The 17,461-nt window shown below is 47.7% G+C and overlaps 1 protein-coding gene across 2 annotated transcripts in view; it reads left to right on the plus strand.

The window, feature by feature from the left end:
• Positions 1–389: 389 nt before the first annotated feature.
• Positions 390–17,461, plus strand: part of IQCA1 (IQ motif containing with AAA domain 1) — a 127,193-nt gene continuing 110,121 nt past the window's right edge. The window contains exons 1-5 of one of the 2 annotated variants that reach the window (XM_054723463.1): positions 390–588; positions 8,247–8,381; positions 11,422–11,541; positions 14,844–15,035; positions 16,957–17,028. In XM_054723463.1, the coding sequence (XP_054579438.1) occupies positions 8,283–8,381; positions 11,422–11,541; positions 14,844–15,035; positions 16,957–17,028 (483 nt within the window). In that variant the 5' untranslated portion in view covers positions 390–588; positions 8,247–8,282. Of the gene's footprint in view, positions 589–8,057; positions 8,382–11,421; positions 11,542–14,843; positions 15,036–16,956; positions 17,029–17,461 lie in introns of those variants that run through there. The other variant, XM_008138430.3, reaches the window with a different exon arrangement.

The following is a 17,461-nucleotide window of genomic DNA, read 5'->3' on the forward strand; positions in this document are numbered from 1 at the left end:
TTGTCCAGGGCTACATATCTTAAAGTAGATGAAAACGGGATGACGAGCGAGTGGATGGGACCGCGGCAGGCTTGGATAAATCTCGCTGGGCGGGTCCTTCCGCCGGTCGGCTCCTCCCTCGGGCTCCTGCGAGGCTTCCACAGCTAATCCGCTGGCTCCAGCTGGGACTGCCTCAGCGTCCTTCGGCGCGGTTGCCACGGAAACAGCAGAGGGCGGCGCAGGCGCATAGCGCGCAGGGGGGGGCGGAAGCGCCAGGCCTAAGAGGAATGGCACTGCGCAGGCGTAGCTTCTCCGTTGCTAGGTTCTGCCTCTTGTCCAGACCGGTGGTCACAGTATAAAGTTCCAGTGGCTCTGGGTCGCAGCGGGATCCATCCAATTCCCCTCTCTGTGGTTGAGCATCCCTGGCTGTCACCTTTCCTTGCCCGAAGTGCGAGGAGATTCCCAGGTCCCGGCCCCTCTCTCCGGAAGGACCACCCCCTGAGCGCCTCGGGTCCACACCCCTTCAGCCAGGCCGGCCTTTAGGAGGGCGCCTGAAGAGTTTCCCAGCGGGCGAGGGAAAGAGGGAAAGGAGCCAGCCATGTCGAGCGCGTAAGTAATGGGCTGCTGGGCCGTAGCCATGGGGTGGGGGGGGGGCTTCTCCAAACCAGAAGGTGGCTTGCTCTGCTTCTTTGCTTTTTTCTTCTCCCACCCTTCCCGCCTTCTCTTTACATTTTAGCAAATAAAGGTTCTCCTCGGGCTAGAGCAGTGGTCGGCAAACGCATGAGTCAACAGAGCCAAATATCAACAGTACAACGATTGAAATTTCTTTTGAGAGCCAAATTTTTTAAACGTAAACTATATAGGTAGGTACATTGTTATTAACTTAATTAGGGTACTCCTAAGCTGGCCTTTGCTAAAAAAAACTCAAGGGGCCAAAGAGCCGCATGTGGCTCGCGAGCCGCAGTTTGCCGACCACTGGGCTAGAGTATCAGCTTCTTGTGGACAAGGAATTTCATACACTTAGATCTTCCTCCTCCCCTCGCACTACCTCTTCCTGGCCCCCTGGTGTGCCCCCTAGATCCTGCTGGTGTATTTTGTAGGAAGCAGAACCTTCAGAACCTCAGTACATTGCCTGCTTTTTTATAGTATTTCAAAGTAATGCGTGGCTGCTTTGTGGAAACACCCAGGTCCCGATATTAAGTCAGGAAAGATTGTTCCCCTTGACTTTTCACAAGGACACCAGTCAGGGAGCCCTGAAGCGCACCAGCCTCCGGGGTCGCACCGCATCAGCACTTGCTCAGCGGCGACTTCCTTGGTCTTCGTAGTAGTGACCACTTCAAACGTGTATTAGAGTGCTGACTCTGGGTGCTGTTCTAAATGCTTGAAATAGAATAATTTCCGATCTTCACAACGCCCTGTAATGTAGGAGCTGCTACTATTATGTCCATTTTACAGATGAGGAAACTTAGGCCCATAGAGCCTAAGCATTCATATACAGAAAGTAGACCGTGCCAACCCAGGCACGGTAGCCCCAGCCTGTGCTGCCACTAACCCTTTTTCCAGGCATGGACATAAGAGCAGAGAGATTGAGGGTGGGAGAGATCAGGAGTTCAGTTTCGGGCATGTTGAGTTTGAGATGCCAATTGGGCATCAGATGGAGATCAAATCGGCAGTTGAATGTTTAAGTCTTGAGTTCAGGAGAGAGGTCTCTGTGTGAAATATAAACTGATAGCTGTTGGTGTATGGGTGGTCTTTAACGAGGCATGGAGTGTAGACAGAAGAGAAAAAGGGTCCAAGGACTAAGCTTGGTTCCTGTGATGGTAAGAGGTTTGGGGACAAAAGGAGAAATGAACAAAGGGGTTAAAATCGTGCTCAGGGAGGAAGAAGCGGAATCATGGTGCCTGGAAGCCAGGTGAGGGGGAAAATGCTTCTCAGAGGAGGTAGTAACAGACTATTAAATGCAGCTGAGGCAAGTCAGAGGAGAACTGGGAAATGACCATTTATGTGGCAGTGCAGAGTCCAATGGTGACCTTGACCTTCAGTGGAGCGATGGACCAGAAAGACTCCCTAGAGTGAGTGCAGGAGAGAATAAGGGAGAAACTGTAGACCGTAAGCACAGGGAAGTTTTTAAGGACTTTTGCTGTAAGTTGGGTGGCGGGGAAATCGGACCTGGGGACGGACCTTTTGTAAAAGATATTTTTTAAAGATAGGAAACAATAGCCTGTTTGTTTGTTGGAGGGAATGGCCCAGTGGTCAAGGAAACAGGATGCTATGGGAGGAGGAGGGCGAAGAAGGTGACGTCCTGTTGGAGGGGGCACAGGACCAGTCCAGGCCTTGGCTTCAGAGAGAGGAGCGTTTATCACGGGGAAAGGGCAGCTCAGTGGGTGGGTGCCCTGGAGGGGGCCTGGAAAGACGGTGTAGACACTGAGGGGCAGTGGGCAGTACCTTCTGATGAAATGAGGTTCAAAGCTGGGGAGTGTTGGGGGAGGGAGGGAGAATGGTCTGGAAGGGGCAGTAAGGAGCAAGGAAGGCCTTGACCCAGTTCCTCACGGATGGGGAAAAGGGAGCCTCCCCGGGAGGGCCACTGTGTCCTTAGGGGACAGCCAGGCCTCGCTTCCAACAAGAAGGCTCAGGGAATATTCCAGAAAGAGAATTAACAACTAGATAACAGTGGGAGAATTGAAGGCTTGTCATGTGTAATATAACTTGGTGAGAAGCCCCATGTTGCAGTATTTAGGTTTTCTATCCAAGTGCATGGTATGCCTGAATATTCATGCCTCCTCCGCCCCGCACCCCTACTTCCAGTTTAGGAACACTGCCAGGCTATGGATATTACAATCTGGTCTTTTTCAACTGTCATATTCAGTCTCCTCCACCCGCAGTCCTCCTGACTTCAGTGTCTGTAACGTTTCTAGGTCATATGCTCAAGCCTGAAACCAATCATGTACTTAAACAATTCTAAGTAGTCTCCTGGATAAAATAATTCCTTCTCTTTACAAGGCGCATTTAAGATTTCCAGAGCACTCCCACATCTGTTCTCCCATCCCGCAGTAATCCTTCGGGGGGGGGGTCCGGGGCAGGCGTCCGTATCCAGCTCGAGGAAGTCAAGGCAAAGGAGGTTAAGTGACCTGCCTGAGAGCAACTACTCAGGAAGCAGGTTCTGATTTTAAACGTGGAGCGCCTTTAAAAACCACTTTGCCATATCCAAGAGAAATGAAAACACATGTCCACGCAAAAACTGCACGGGAATGCTCAGGGCAGCGTCGGTCACAGTAGCCAGGAGGCAGAACGGCCCACATGCCCAGCGGCTGAGGAACGGATACACAAAATGTGTCGTGTCCGTGCAATGGAACGTTAGTCAGCAATAAAAAGGAATGAAGCACTGAGACAGGCTACAGCATGGATGAACTCTAAAAACACTGCTAGGTCAGGCCGCCAGTCACAAAGGACCACCGATCATCTGATTCCACTTACGTGTAATGTTCCAGAATAGACCAGTAGAGCCAGAAATTAGATGAGTGGTTGTTAGGGGCTGGGGGAGATGGGAATGATGGCAGACAGGGAGTGGCTGCAAACGGGTATAGGGTTTCTGTCTGGAGTGATGAAAATGTTCTGAAATGAGGTAAACGTGATGGTTGCACGACTCTGGGGATATACTAAAAACCACTGATTTGTACACTTCAAAAGGGTGAATTTATGGTATGTGAATTATCCTATATAATAAAAGCCTAATATGCTAAGTGTCTGGTCATCTGTTCAACCAATCAAAGCATAATATGCTACTGATATGCTAAGGCTACTCAACTGCTCGCTATGACGTGCACTGACCACCAGGGGCAGATGCTCTGACCGGTAGGTTAGCTTGCTGCTGGGGTCCGGCCAATCAGGCCCTGGAACCCTCCTGCGGCCCCTCCTTCCCCCCCCCCCAGTTTGCCCCACCCCCGATGAGCCCCCATTGGGGGTGGGGCCGGCCAGACCCCACCTGTGCATGAATCCATGTACGGGGCCTCTAGTAGCTCAATAATGCTCTTATTAAAAAGTCATCTCTCTGCATCCCTTATCCAATGTGCTCTTCAGGGGCACTGCCTGGAGATCCTGCACCTCCTGGCAGCGAGGTGGAGTGAGGCTCAAGCTGGTCTGGGGCTGTGGGGGAGGTGGGGGCTCCACAGGCTGGCCTGGCTGAGGCCCAGTGTCCAGGCCCCTGGCAGACCAGCGAATGGAGGGATTGTGGCCACTGGACACATGTGGGAAGCACTGAAGCCAAAGTCAGTCTCCAGGGTAAGGGGTCGGCGTGCTCAATTAACTACTTAATATTTCCCCATCAACCAGCAACCTTTGTCTGGTCTCTCCAACAAGGGTCAGTGGACAGACAGTGGGTGAGGAAGAAGGGGCTGCAGCCCAAATAGCAGGACTTGAGGGCTCAAGCCACCAGGACGGTCTTTGACCTAAAGTTCCAGGAAGGGGTCGGCTGGAGGGGTTTCTGCTTCTCTGACCCTGGGTGAATTTGGACAAGGCCCTGGCTTGGTCTGCTCTGAAGCAGCGTCTAGGCGCTCTTAAATTCTAGGAGTGTTCCATTCTGTTCCTTTGGCTGTGGTTCCCCTGGTGGAAGCCTCTTCTACCCAAGATCCCTTGCTGTCGATGGGTTTGGGGCTTTGTGGGGTTCAGGTCACCCCACCTGAAGGATACTATGCAGGCAGTATCCTTAGTATTGCACAACCTTAATGCTTACCAGTGTTGTTAAATGCTTTGAAGTCTGATAAGATGCCTTTTATCTTTTATCACCAACTCCACCCACCCCCCCCAAGTAGAAATTATGATAAAATTATTTATAGAGTCTGCAGTGTATGATTACCCAATTCTTGGTCATATGAAATCTGTGTGTCAGGCTCAGGAGTCTGCTTTCTTTTTATTTGGTCTCTCGGGCAGGAGCAGACATTGCCTTTTGCCTGCTCTGCACTCTGTGTAGCTAGCATTCTGGACGTTTCTTCAGCTTTGCTGTGGGTTTTAGCCACATCTTGCTACTTTGCTGTACTAATTGACTTCTTATATTTTGCTACTGATTTCCTTAGATTTTGCCATTTACAAGCAGTCATTTACAAGCAGTTTTTAAAATCTTTTCTATGAATCCCTTCCCTATATGCCTGTCCTTTTTGACTTCTGTTTTTCTGGGTGTGTTTCTCGCGTTTCTCGGCCGAAATCATTTTTGGTCTCTGGATTTCAGCATGTTGACGCGGTCATCGTCATCTAGTCTCTGGGGTGTGTAGGTAATGCTCTTAATCGGGCGCGCGTCGTAAATTAAAATTTATTGGGCATCTGTAGGTATCTGTGGAAATCACCTCCGGTTTTTACTGCTCCGTCGCTGCGTTTAGTTCAGCCCTGTGTTTAACGCTCCTGAGTTCCTGCGATGACCCCCTCCTTGGTCGCAGGGAATGGTTCTTTTGATCTGGCGCCATGTTCTGTTTGTTAAGTGGAATTTCAGATCCACGTTTAAACAGCATTAGCCTGTAATTTCCTTCTATAATGAACTGACAGGTTTAGGCTCTAAACCCTATTTAGTCCACGGAACATTTGTGAACATTTGTTGAGCCCGTTGGAATGCGCAGCCCGTGGCCTCGTCAGGTCGGTGAGCGCCTTGGGCCCGCTGCCCCCTCCCCAGTGCTGGAAGCCTGGGCTTCCTTGGACCCTGCACAATTTTATGTTCTCCAGACAGACATTTGATAAGCCTCTGTTTATTCTGATCCACAATGCATCCGGTCCCTGCTCATTCTGCCTCCGCCCTCCTCTGCTGTTTGCTTGTCTTTTTGAGGCATGACAAGCAGAATTGCCAAGATGTCCCCGACGTTTTGAACAGGCAGGTGACATTGCTGTTGTTGTCACTGTTCTTTGTGGGCTTGTTTCCGGTAAACAGCACTGGTTTCTGGTCGCGCATTACGGGTGGAGTGAAACGTCCTGGGAGAAGGAGATTCTAACTTTCTGACAAGTTTGCAAAGCAGTGCTCTTCCCTGCCATGCTTTTAAAACATTTCTAAGTTTGGAGAAATCAGGCACTTGAACCCTGTGGCGATAGTGCCAGGGGCAATATTCAGTATCCAGGCTCCCCGGGGCAGGGGCAGGGGAGGAACTGTGGGGTGTTTGGGGCCATAAATCTGAGTTTTTGTGGTGTCTGTCCCATCTAGGCAGAAATCACGGCTGTGCATTAGTGGTGGCAGTGGCTCACTCAGTTCTGGTAGATGCCGAGGTGGGTCACTTTGGATAGTGGTCTGAGCTTACATCACAGGGACCTGTGGTCCAACATTGGCCCCATCACTCAGGAGTAAGCTGTCTCCTTCCCCCAAACATGGCGGGCGTGACAGGAGTCCTCTTGGTGGCATGTCGCCAGGATGACCTGTGGGACAGAAGGTGGCGTGTGGTCCGAGCTCAGTCAGTGGTGCTCACAACTCCTTACTCACAGGAAAGTGCAGAGCACGTGTGAGGAAGGGCAGTCAGGGGGCCAGAGCGGAGCAGGTGGAGGGGATGCCTCGCAATGACCTTGGGAGGGTAGAGGAGGCGCCCCAGTGTAAAAAGGTAGATTGAAGGAGCATGTTTATCACCACCTCCTCTCAAATCACCTCCAAAATGCAATAAAAGATTTAAAAGGCTATAAACGCAGGAGGGCCAAGGGGACACTGGAGCATTTGACAAGGGGTGTCAGGAAAATGGAGGAGGAGGGAAAGGAGGCCGGATGAGAAAGGAGAGGCAGGCAGAGACCGACAGGGGCCAGCAACCGGGGAGATAGCAAGCCAGGTCTGGGCAGAGCCCTGGGAAGAGGGGAGGAGGCCGGTCCTTCTCAGCGGGGCAGGGCGGGCGGGGACTGGCTGCAGATCTGTATCAGGGACTTCAACCAGAGCAGCGCTGGGCTGCCCATCAGGCAGAGGAGGCGTGTGCAGGCGCCTGGGGACGCCAGCCATAGGAGAGGCCAGACTGAGCGAGAGGCGGAGTGAGAACTCTCAGCCCCCTTGACCCACTTGCTTTGCGGGCAGATAGACACCTGGACAGACACCAACATTCTTGGGTCCTCCTCTTCCCCAGGAAGTGGCCAGGATCCTGCCCAGCCGTTCACCCCCAGGTGAAGCCCACCGGTTGATAAGCCCCTTCCCAGGCATACTGAACTTCAGTTCTGATTCTTAGATATTATAAAAGAGCCCAAATCACCCAAAATGTCTTATAAAACATTTCTGCCATGAATGGCAAAGTCCCAACGGGAAGAGAATGACACAATCAGCAGCACAGGGGACTAATGAAGGGACCGGTGACAGAGGTGTGAGCTGAGTCCAGGGAAGCCAACCAAGGATGGTGTGGTGCCTTGGGGTTGGCAACGCCAGCGCCCTCGCCATCCTGAGCCTTTGGAGGCTCCCAACTGTGTTGTCTCAACCAGCTGGAAGCTGGGGCCAGGGGGCTGCTAAGGCAGTCCTTAGAGGTCAGCCTCCAAGCCGTAGTCTGCACTGCGCTTGTCACTCTCCATTATGTTTGCAAGCTTCCTGGTCGGTGCTTACAGCTGTAAGTCACTCGGTTTTCACTGCTGTGTGATCATCTGTTGGGGAATAGACTGCAGCTTGTGTGCCCGTCTCCTGTTGATGGACACTTGGGTTATCTCCAGGTCTTTGCTATTATAAAGAAATGTTATTGCGGTCATTCTTGATGCAGATTTACAAGAGTTTCTCTGCAGTGTAATTGTTCCTCCATAGTGTATGCACGTGTTCAATTTTCCAAGAGGATCCTGAGTTACTTTCCAAAGTGGTTGGTCCAATTTATACACCACCAGCTCTATATATGGACAAATCCGTTAACTAGCTTCAACACTGGCTTTATGGGTATAGCATATCGATAAAAGGCTTCTTATACTATTGATTTGATGCTAATAATAGAAGTGGTCATATCTAAAAATCACACGTACGTCCAGAAATTCTCTAAAGAGCCTTGCGACTACATGCAGTGTTCTGAGCTCACACTTGACGGTATTACCTTTTGTTATTCCAGATGTATGCCTGACAAAGTCATTGTTGCTTATTGCATTATCTGGACTCTCTGTCTTTTCTCAGAATGTACAATGAGATGTGGCATCAGACCCAAGAAGCCCTCAATTCTTTGCTTGATAAAGAGTCTCAGAAGATGGTAGAGCCACACAGAAATCAAGTTTTCATCTTCCAAATGTTAGCCACCTTCTACATAAAATATGTTCAGATCTTTAGAAACCTGGAGAATGTCTATGACCAGATCGTTCATCCGCAGAAACGAATACTGATCCGGAAAATACTGGACGGAGTGATGGGTCGCATCCTAGAGTTGAAGAACGAAATGGTTGAACTGGAATTAACCGAGTTTCACTATTTTGATGACATCTTACAGGATCTAAAGTTGGCTCCCGTAAGTACTCGGCTCTCTTTTCTTATTAGTTTCTTTCGATTTTAAATACGATGTGCAGTCCTGTGACCAATATTCTCCAGGCTGTCTAGACAAATTTGCTCATTGTTTGTGGTGTTGGAGGTTGAAGCACAGCCCTTCAGTTCCACCACACTGCCGTGGGCATGGCCTGGGTTTCCTTCGTTTGGGGCACAATCTTTGGGTCACTGAGGTTATTGTCGTCTTGTCATCATAGTGTCTGTCCAGGCCTGTTGGAATGGAGCAGGCTGACGCCTTCCCAGATATCCTGTAGTGCAAACCCTCCCAGTTTCCATCAGCAGTGTCTCTACTCTGTTTCCCAAGGAAATCTCTCTCTGGCTTCTTTTCCATCATCTTCTGGATGAGCAGCCTTGGTTGCTGGTTCCCTATTCCCAGGTGGATGCATCTCCTCCATTGTTTGGGTCATTGGTGAATCAGAGGATGTGTGATAGTAGATCTTCAAGCCTCAGGCATCAAATAAGGGCTCCTTCTCCCTCTCTGAGGCCCTGGAGGTCTCCCACCCATCACCTGTGGCCACAATGCCTTCCTGTGAGCATTCTGCCCCTGCGACTACCCTCTGACCTTTGCTGCCAGACGCCAGGGTCTCTTCTGACACTCTGTCTGGCTGGGTCTTCCAAGGGCCGGTGGCCCCACACTTCAGCTTCATGGCCCCATGAGCTCAGGCTTCATTGTGAAAGGAACGATTTCCCTAAAGTAAAGATAAAAGGAGAAAATGTTGCATTTTCTACATGGGGTTTAATGTTTCTTTCTTTTGAAAACATTTGGGCTTCGTTAAAGGTTATGTTTCTTTCTGGGATAGACTTTCCTAACATTAGTAGTGCATTTTATCAGAGTGGCCTAAAGACTGAAGAAAATAACTGAAATGAATGAAAATGTTGAAGATCATTTGAAAACCTTCATGTTTATGGCATTTATTGATAAGAGCTTGAATTAAAGCCTTTTTAGGTCATGCACTTTACTCACCCATGTGAAAATATCAAGAACAACTTAGGATAAACATGAAATAGTCATTCAATCATATCCAATGATTGAATTTATCAATTTAATTTTAAGTATATTAAATAAATATTCCTAAATTTAAAGAATAAGAAATTTATGTAATTTATATGGCAGGTTTGTCCAGTTCATTCCCTACTTTTCTTACTACTTCCATCAGTACTCTGCTGCAGCTGGTTTACCTTCTTGAAGGCCATGGCATTAAGAGGGATGCTAGAACCATTGATTATTGAAAGGGATGATGGAGCCACTGAGCATTGAGACAGATGATAGAGCCACTGGGCATTGATAGAGATGATGGAGCCACTGAGCAGTGAGAGGGATGATGAAGTCACTGAGCAGGTAGAGGGATGGATGACGGAGCCACTGAACATTGAGAGAGATAATAGAGCCACTGGGCATTGAGAGAGATGATGGAGCCACTGAGCAGTGAGAGGGATGATGGAGCCACTGAGCATTGAGAGAGATGAAGAATAAGTGACATCCTCCTGGAAGCCTTCATAGCAGGAAACTATCAACAATGTTTTCTGCCAGTCCTGGAAGATGTGGACTGAGCCATGTGACGATACTGAGATCCAACTGATTAGAGCTTGCATCTAACAACAGTTGCATGGACTTCATAAACAGTGCCCTAATCAGGGAGACACACTAACCTCTGGAAATTTCTGTGGGGACTAGTCCTGTATTTCAGGGTGGAAGCCCAGACCAACCAGCATCCTCAGTATTTGGGCTTCAGTGGCTCTGTCACTTGCATAGCCTGCAGGTTCTCTGTGTTTGGGGGGCCAGCACCCAACTATTTGATGGAACCTGTAAAACCAGGAGACTTCCCTAATAGGTCTCCAAGTGCAGAAAAACATGTAGGAGGGGAAAGAGGAGAGAGAGAGAGAGAGAGAGAGAGAGAACACAACACTTGAGAAAAGTACAACACTTGAACATGCTTGCTAATAAATAAAATCTCGATAAAAATCACAACATAAAATAAAAATGTAATCATTCTCCCCTGACTTTTCTTTGTCCCTGGACCACACTCACCCACTGGACCCTAGAAACGCATGTTTAATGCATCCCACTACTCCATTAGCCTAAAGGTTTGGTTTTCAAAAACTTTTGCCACCTCCCAGAAGTTCAGGGGATCCCATTCCACTAAATCCTCAAAAAGACACCTTTTTATGCTATAATATTTATTTAGGGGAAGGCCTGTTCAAAATTTCTGGTTGGGGCAGAGAGTGTGAGTTCACATCAGAATAAGGAAAAGGACAGTTAACCCTGAAATAAGAACCTTAGCTTTCCCCAGCCAACTGGTCTACCAGAAGGCAGCCAGGAGTGTCCAAGAGTATCCAGACAGTGTTTCTCAATGGGGTTGGTCAAGGACCCACCTAAGCCTTTAATAATCCTGTACACTCCTAATTATTGAACTCAGACTGCTAAATACTCATTGACCTCTACTAATTTGAAATATTAGGTAATGTGCATAGTGAAGAATAGAAGTTTATATTTCTTGTATAAAAAACAAGTTTCCTAATAATGCAAATTAATTTTGTAAGTGATTTTTGTAATGGAATAATTTGGATAAAAATAAAACAAGTTATTACAAAAAAAATTGTGACCATTATATCCAAAATTTGATGATGCTAGTGATAAATTACTAGGTTTAACTCAAAGATCTCTACAGCTCAAGATTTTGCTATCCTAATTTGCATTATTAGTCTAGGTAGACTGAGATGATATTATATTTCTTTAAATAAATTCATTAGTTAATGGAAGCCTAACTGATATGAATTACTGAAATCTTACTGTAATGATTAAAACAAGGGATATGGGTACAATTTTTCCTTTTGACTTTATTTGTGTCTCCTTAGCAGTAATGAACTCTCCTTACCGGCCTCATCGTCTCTGAAAGGAGGATGGGAAGTCAAGCCTGTCACGTTTTTACTGTATATTTTACATGGATTTGAGACCTGGAATTGTGACAAAAATGCTCTTTTGCTTATTTTTTCTCTTTCTCTAGCAACAATTAGATATTCCCATACCCAAGTATTTTTTGAAGGAGAAGTTGGAAGTAATAAAAGGAAGAGAGAAAATCCTTGCTCAAATATTAGCCGACACTGGATTAGACATACAGGACATGGTTCGTATATCATTTTAACACACATTATTCTGTAATCTACAAAATGTGCTTTTTATGCTCCTAATTGAGAAGCAATTAGATTATTTTTAGTGTGAGGAGAGCAGTACCTTCCTCCCCTTGTTATTCAGTATAGAAGTTTTTGGTGATTCATAACCATTATTTGTCAAGAACTTAGAAATGGAGACCAAAACATAATACGCTGTTGGTTAAATCAGCACCTCTAAGATTATGTAGATTAGCAACTCGGTTTAATTTTTTCATCTCAAATTCACCTCGCCTAAGTCAGAAGCTGAATGGTGCTCATATAAAATAATGGAGGGCTGAGATAACTTACTCAAAAGCTGGTTGACCTTTACAACTTCAAGTTCAAAGCAAACCAGACACTCTTGGCAGCTATGCCGCCCCTGCCAGTCAGACCAGGGTGCCCAGATTGGCTCACATGTGCGTCCCCCTACACACAGGCCCCATTCGGCACTGCCAGCCTGACTCCAGGTTCATGCTGAGTGGTGATGGAGTGGGATCGCGTGCTCTGGGTTCACCAGCCTTGTACTGTCTCTCGTTTTGAGTAGGCGAGCTTGCTTCCTGGGCAGAGGGGGCTCCCTCTCCTCCCTCTGTCCCAGCCTATCCAAATGATACTCATTCCCTCAGGAATTCTTTCCTGACGCCCCTAATTGGAGAATGACTCTCTTTCCTGCGCCTGTCCCCTAAGTGACTGACCCTCTTCCACATTGGACATTCCTGGAACTGGGTCCCAGGGCTGACTGGGTCATCTAGCCATCCTCAACCCTGGAGCCCTGAGTCCGGCCTTCAGTCTGCACGAAGCCCTTCATTTAGTCACCCCCCATTCCACCCCACCCTGAGCCCAGAGTACTGGCAAGCGAGCAGAATTAAGGTTGCACAGGGGAGCAGAGAAGGGAGATTACATCGCACATGCTACAGGAAAACCCTAAAAATTCCTCTTTGCTGTTTCTCTCCCCCCTTCCCCCCAGTTCCTCTTCCTCTGTGTGGGTCAGCAGCAAGGAGGCTCTTCCCTCCCTCAGCATCCAGCCCTGTCACTGCTAGGCTCTGGGTCACAGGTGCTCACTCTCAGCAAGACTCCTGGCTCCTGCCCAGCTGGTGTGGCTCAGTGGTTGAGCGTCACCTATGGACCAGGAGGTCACAGTTCAGCTCCCAGTCAAGGCACATGCCCAGGTTGCAGGCTCGATCCCCAGTGTGGGGTGTGTAGGAGGCAGTTGATCAATGATTCTCTCTCATCATTGATGTTTCTATCTCTCTCTCTCTCTCTCTCCCTCTCCCTTCCTCTCTGAAGTCAACAAGAATATATTAAAAAATAAAAAAGGCTCCTGGCTTCTGGCACCAGCCCTGGGCATCTGACTGATGTCCCCATGCCCTTCGGGGTCTCACTGGACCCCCACTCTCATCTTAAGCTGTTTATTTCTGGAAAATATATGCAATATATACCCCAAGAGGAATTCTGATAAATGACAATGATTGTCCACTCCTACATTTGTCATGCTTAACATTTACTCTCGGAGCCTCTAACTTTGTCACATCGACTACTTCATCCCTTAGAAGTAGCCAGTGAGGACTGTAATTATCTTCAGAACAACAGACAATACGTAATCTAAAGGAAAGAAATACAATAAGAGCTAACGTTTGCTGGGCACCTGCTATCTGCTTAAGTGCTTTTACACACATCTTCTGACTTAAAGCCTGAATAACATTCATCCCACTCTAACACGCACTCTTTCATTATTGAAAATGTGTGCTCTCTGCAAATGTGAAGGACGAGAGCTCAACGAACACAGAACTCTAGGGGATTGTTAGGTGAATTTGCTTCCTCTAAGGAACCAAGCCCGCACTGAGGAGTGCTGACTGCTCTCGAGGAAGGAGGGGCCTCTCCTTCAAATGGGCTCCACCCCTTACTAACCAGGGACTGTGTACAAACTACTTTACTTCTTGGAGCCCCAGTCTTCTTAACCCTTAAGTGGCCCCTGCAACACCTGCCTTGGAGGTTGCTTTGGGGATTTGATGAGGATGTGTATGGAAAGTGTCTGGCATCTATAGGTTCTCAGTAAATATCCCTTTGCTCTCCTTCCTGTTCATACACATGTGCACACACATGCACATAAACACCATTACACAAAGAAGTGATGGCCCCGGGTGATGAATTGGAGCAGCCACAGTTGGGACCTCAGTGCCTTGCGCTGTGTCCTGATATCATGGCCATTGCTACCCTGAGGCCTGGGCAAGGACTCAGCCTGTGCTTGGGTGTTTTTTATTTCAGTGGCCTCTCCCATCAGCCCCTTCCATGTATGAGGCTCTGCCCACGCCAGACCACGTGCACAGCCTCCTCTTCCCTCCCAGGAAAACTGAAGGCTGAGGGCCTGAGCCCATACTGAATACTGCAGGCCTCTGGGTGCCTCTGCAGCCTTGCTCTTACCCCTCTTTCCTCCAAAACATCACATTCCCTCATCTGACTTTGCCTCCAAAGACAGCATTGTACTGCGCAAGCCCGTCATGTCTGAATGTTTTGAAATGCAAACTTGTAGATACTGGAGGACATTTCATATGTAAAGTTAACACTCCTCCAGTAATTCTAGCATTAGTTATATTCACCAGATCATTCTATAATGGATTTTAAAGTCAGCGTTTTACTTCACGTGTATTTTGTGTTTTAAATTCTCAGAGATGTGTTTGTTTTTTGTTTATATTATGTTTTTTAAAATACGTTTTTATTTATTTGAGAGAGAGAGAGAAATAGAAACATTTATGAGAGAGACATCAATTGGCTGCCTCCTGAGCACCCCCCCTATGGAGATCAAGCCTGCAACCTGGGCATGTGTCCCGACAGGAATCAAACCTGTGACCTCTTGGTGCACAGGACATTGGTCAACCCCTAAGCCACACCAGCCGAGCTAGAGATGTGTTTTTAATTCATGTTTATACTATTAAGTTAATGAACATTGATAGCCATTTCAAGTTTCATTAAATCAATTTTATTGGCATTCTTAGTATAATTTGCTGCCAACCTAAAATGTGGAGCTAATTAGTATTTTGTTTGGAATGGTAGAGGAAAGCTGAAGGGATACTTCCATGTGTGACCACGGCACGAGTATGGCATATTATCAAAATATACATAAGTCATGGGGAAGATGATTAGTAGTGAGTGGATGTCATGCTCTTTATCAGCAGTTTGGCAACTCTGCAGGGTTGGGCTGGCAGTAAGCCTGTGATGTTTCTGGGACCAGTTGTTGTAGTTAACATGTTTAAATATTGATTGATCTCAAATTTTTTTGCAGAAATCCTCTGTAAAGGCTATTTCCCTAGAACAGGCTGTGAAATTAATTCAGATTGCGGAGAGGGCACGGCAAGGTCGCCTGAGAGCACTGTTCATGAAGCAGATCTTCCTTCAAGAATTCAGAGCAAGGCAAGCCAGGCTCCTCGGCGAGAGAGTGGCAGACGTGGCGGCAGCGGCACTGCGGATCCAGAAGGTGCGACGGGATGGGGAGGGCTCTCAGCCCTAGGGATCCGGTGTCTGACATGCCAGGGATGCGTACCAGGGTGCGGTCAGCTCCGAAACTCAGAATTCCAAAATCTTACCTTTAGTACAGCCAGACGAAATTCCAGAAAGATTGATTTTCGTACCCTGGGGAAACCATTAACCAAGCGTGGTCCTGTTTTTTAAATTTTATTATAAATAGGTCTAGGCATTTTCTTCACATGTTTTTGAAATCATTGATAATGGTTGGAAAGAATGTTGCTGAAAACTCAGTGAGGATATAAACCCTTGATGAATTTTTAAAATCCATTGACACTTGGACATATAGTGCCGGAGGCGTTGGTGCCCTGCAGCGCGCCGTTCACACAGAGTCCCAGCGACCCGCGCCGTGAGAGGTGCCCTTTTAGAAAGCGGGCCTTGAGGTTTGCTCCCCTCAGTCAGATTTATGCCCGTCGTTTTTCAAATACAGACCACGTTGCTTATAGGAAAATGCAAAACGTGGCATGTGACAAGTTAGAAGTAGGCTGGAGAGAAAGGAAGTACAAGGGCGTGAGCTGGAGCAGGGCGGTCGGACGCTTGCCCCTTATTGTGTTTGAATGGCAGCGAGGGGCAGGGGAGGGGCAGATAAGAGACTATCTCCTGTCTGGTTTCTATGCAGATATAGAAGTTTTCAATAAGCATTTGAGTTCACAGTTGAGTTGTGCAATGCAACGCTACTGTTACGTTTCCCCACGTGACTGCAGAGATTTTCTTCTGAAACTATGAATTAACACCCTTAGATCTAGTCCCATGCTCCTGCAATCTAGAAGTTTCTCTGGAAGAAACCCAGATAGGGGAATCTCCCAAAGGACAATTATAGGCCATTTCTTCCCACCCCCCAACTTTATTGAGATGTATTTGATATAGAATATTGTGCGCGTTTTAAGATATATGTCATCATTGGATACACGAATATATTGTAAAACAGTGACCACAGTAAGGTTAATCCACACAGCCTTTACCTCACCCAATTGCCATTTTTCCTTATAGTGAGAACATTTAAGAGCAGCCCTTTTAGCAGTTTTTAAAGGTACAACACAGTGTCATTAACTCTAGTCCCCATGCTGTATATTAGATCCCCTGAACTTTCCACTCATCTTATACCTGGAAGTTAGTACCTTTGCCCACCTTCACCCATACCCCCCATCCCAGCCCCGGGCAACTACAAATCTGCTCTCTGTTTCCATGGGTTCAGTATTTTTAGAACCTATGCGTAAGCGAGATCATACAGTATTTGCTTTTCTCTGTCTGACTTATCTCACTCAACATAATGCCCTCAAGTTCATCCATGTTGTCTCAAATAGCACGTTTTCTTTCTTTTTATGGCTGAATAATATTTCATTATATTATAAACCACACTAGAGGCCCAGTGCATGAAATTCGTGCATGGCGGAGGGGCGGGGGGAGGGGGGTCCCTCAGCCCAGCCTGCACCCTCTCCAATCTGGGATCCCTCTCACAATCCGGGACTGCTGGCTCCCAACCGCTCGCCTGCCTGCCTGCCTGATTGCCCCTAACCACTTCTGCCGGCCAGCCTGATCACCCCCTAACCACTCCCCTGCTAGACTGGTCACCCCCAACTGCCCCCAACTTGCCTACCCGGTCACCCCCAACTGCCCTCCCCTGCTGGCCCAGTCGCCCCCAACTGCCCTTCCCTGCCAGCCCGTTCGCCCCCAACTGCCCTTCCCTGCCAGCCTGGTCGCCCCTAACTGCCCTCCCCTGCTGGCCTGATCGCCCACAACTGCTCTCCCCTGCTGGCCAACCTTGTGTGCACAGCCTGTCCTTTGGCACGTGCATTTATATGGTAGAAACAGTAGGGTAATGCTCCCATTTATATTTTTATATACAAAACAAGTAACCATTTCTTTGTTTTTAGGTTTGGCGAGGTTTCCATCAAAATAAGAAAACCAAAAGAGAGAGAGAAGAGGAGTTGATGTTCCTGGGCATGGTAAGTTTGCTTACACACGCACGCAACATGTGTCCACTTTTCTGAAAGACAGTAGCACCTGTATGGTTTGAGTGTTCCTTAGCCAGTCTTCCTTGAGGGGAGAGAGGAAAGGAAAATAAACAACCAGAGACTGACAAAGGTGGAATCACCTGTACTTGATAGACGCCTGCCTAGGGGGAGGGGAGCAGGGGTGTGTCCCCACACCCGGCTCTGTTAAAATCTTTGGACTCCCCGGAAGTGGACGCAGGTGCTGAGCTGCTCACCATATGCTGTTCTGGCTGATGTCAGCAGTGCACTCGTCTTTATTAGTATTTGTGGTGACCAGGTTGCACTGATATGCTGCCTTTGGGGGATAATGACTGAAGCAGACTTGAAAGGGTGTATTAGTTACCTACTGCTGTGTCACAAATTACCACCAACTGAGCAGCTTTCA

Source organism: Eptesicus fuscus, chromosome 11, assembly GCF_027574615.1.
Source record: "Eptesicus fuscus isolate TK198812 chromosome 11, DD_ASM_mEF_20220401, whole genome shotgun sequence".
In the NCBI taxonomy this organism is placed as follows: Eukaryota; Metazoa; Chordata; class Mammalia; order Chiroptera; family Vespertilionidae; genus Eptesicus; species Eptesicus fuscus.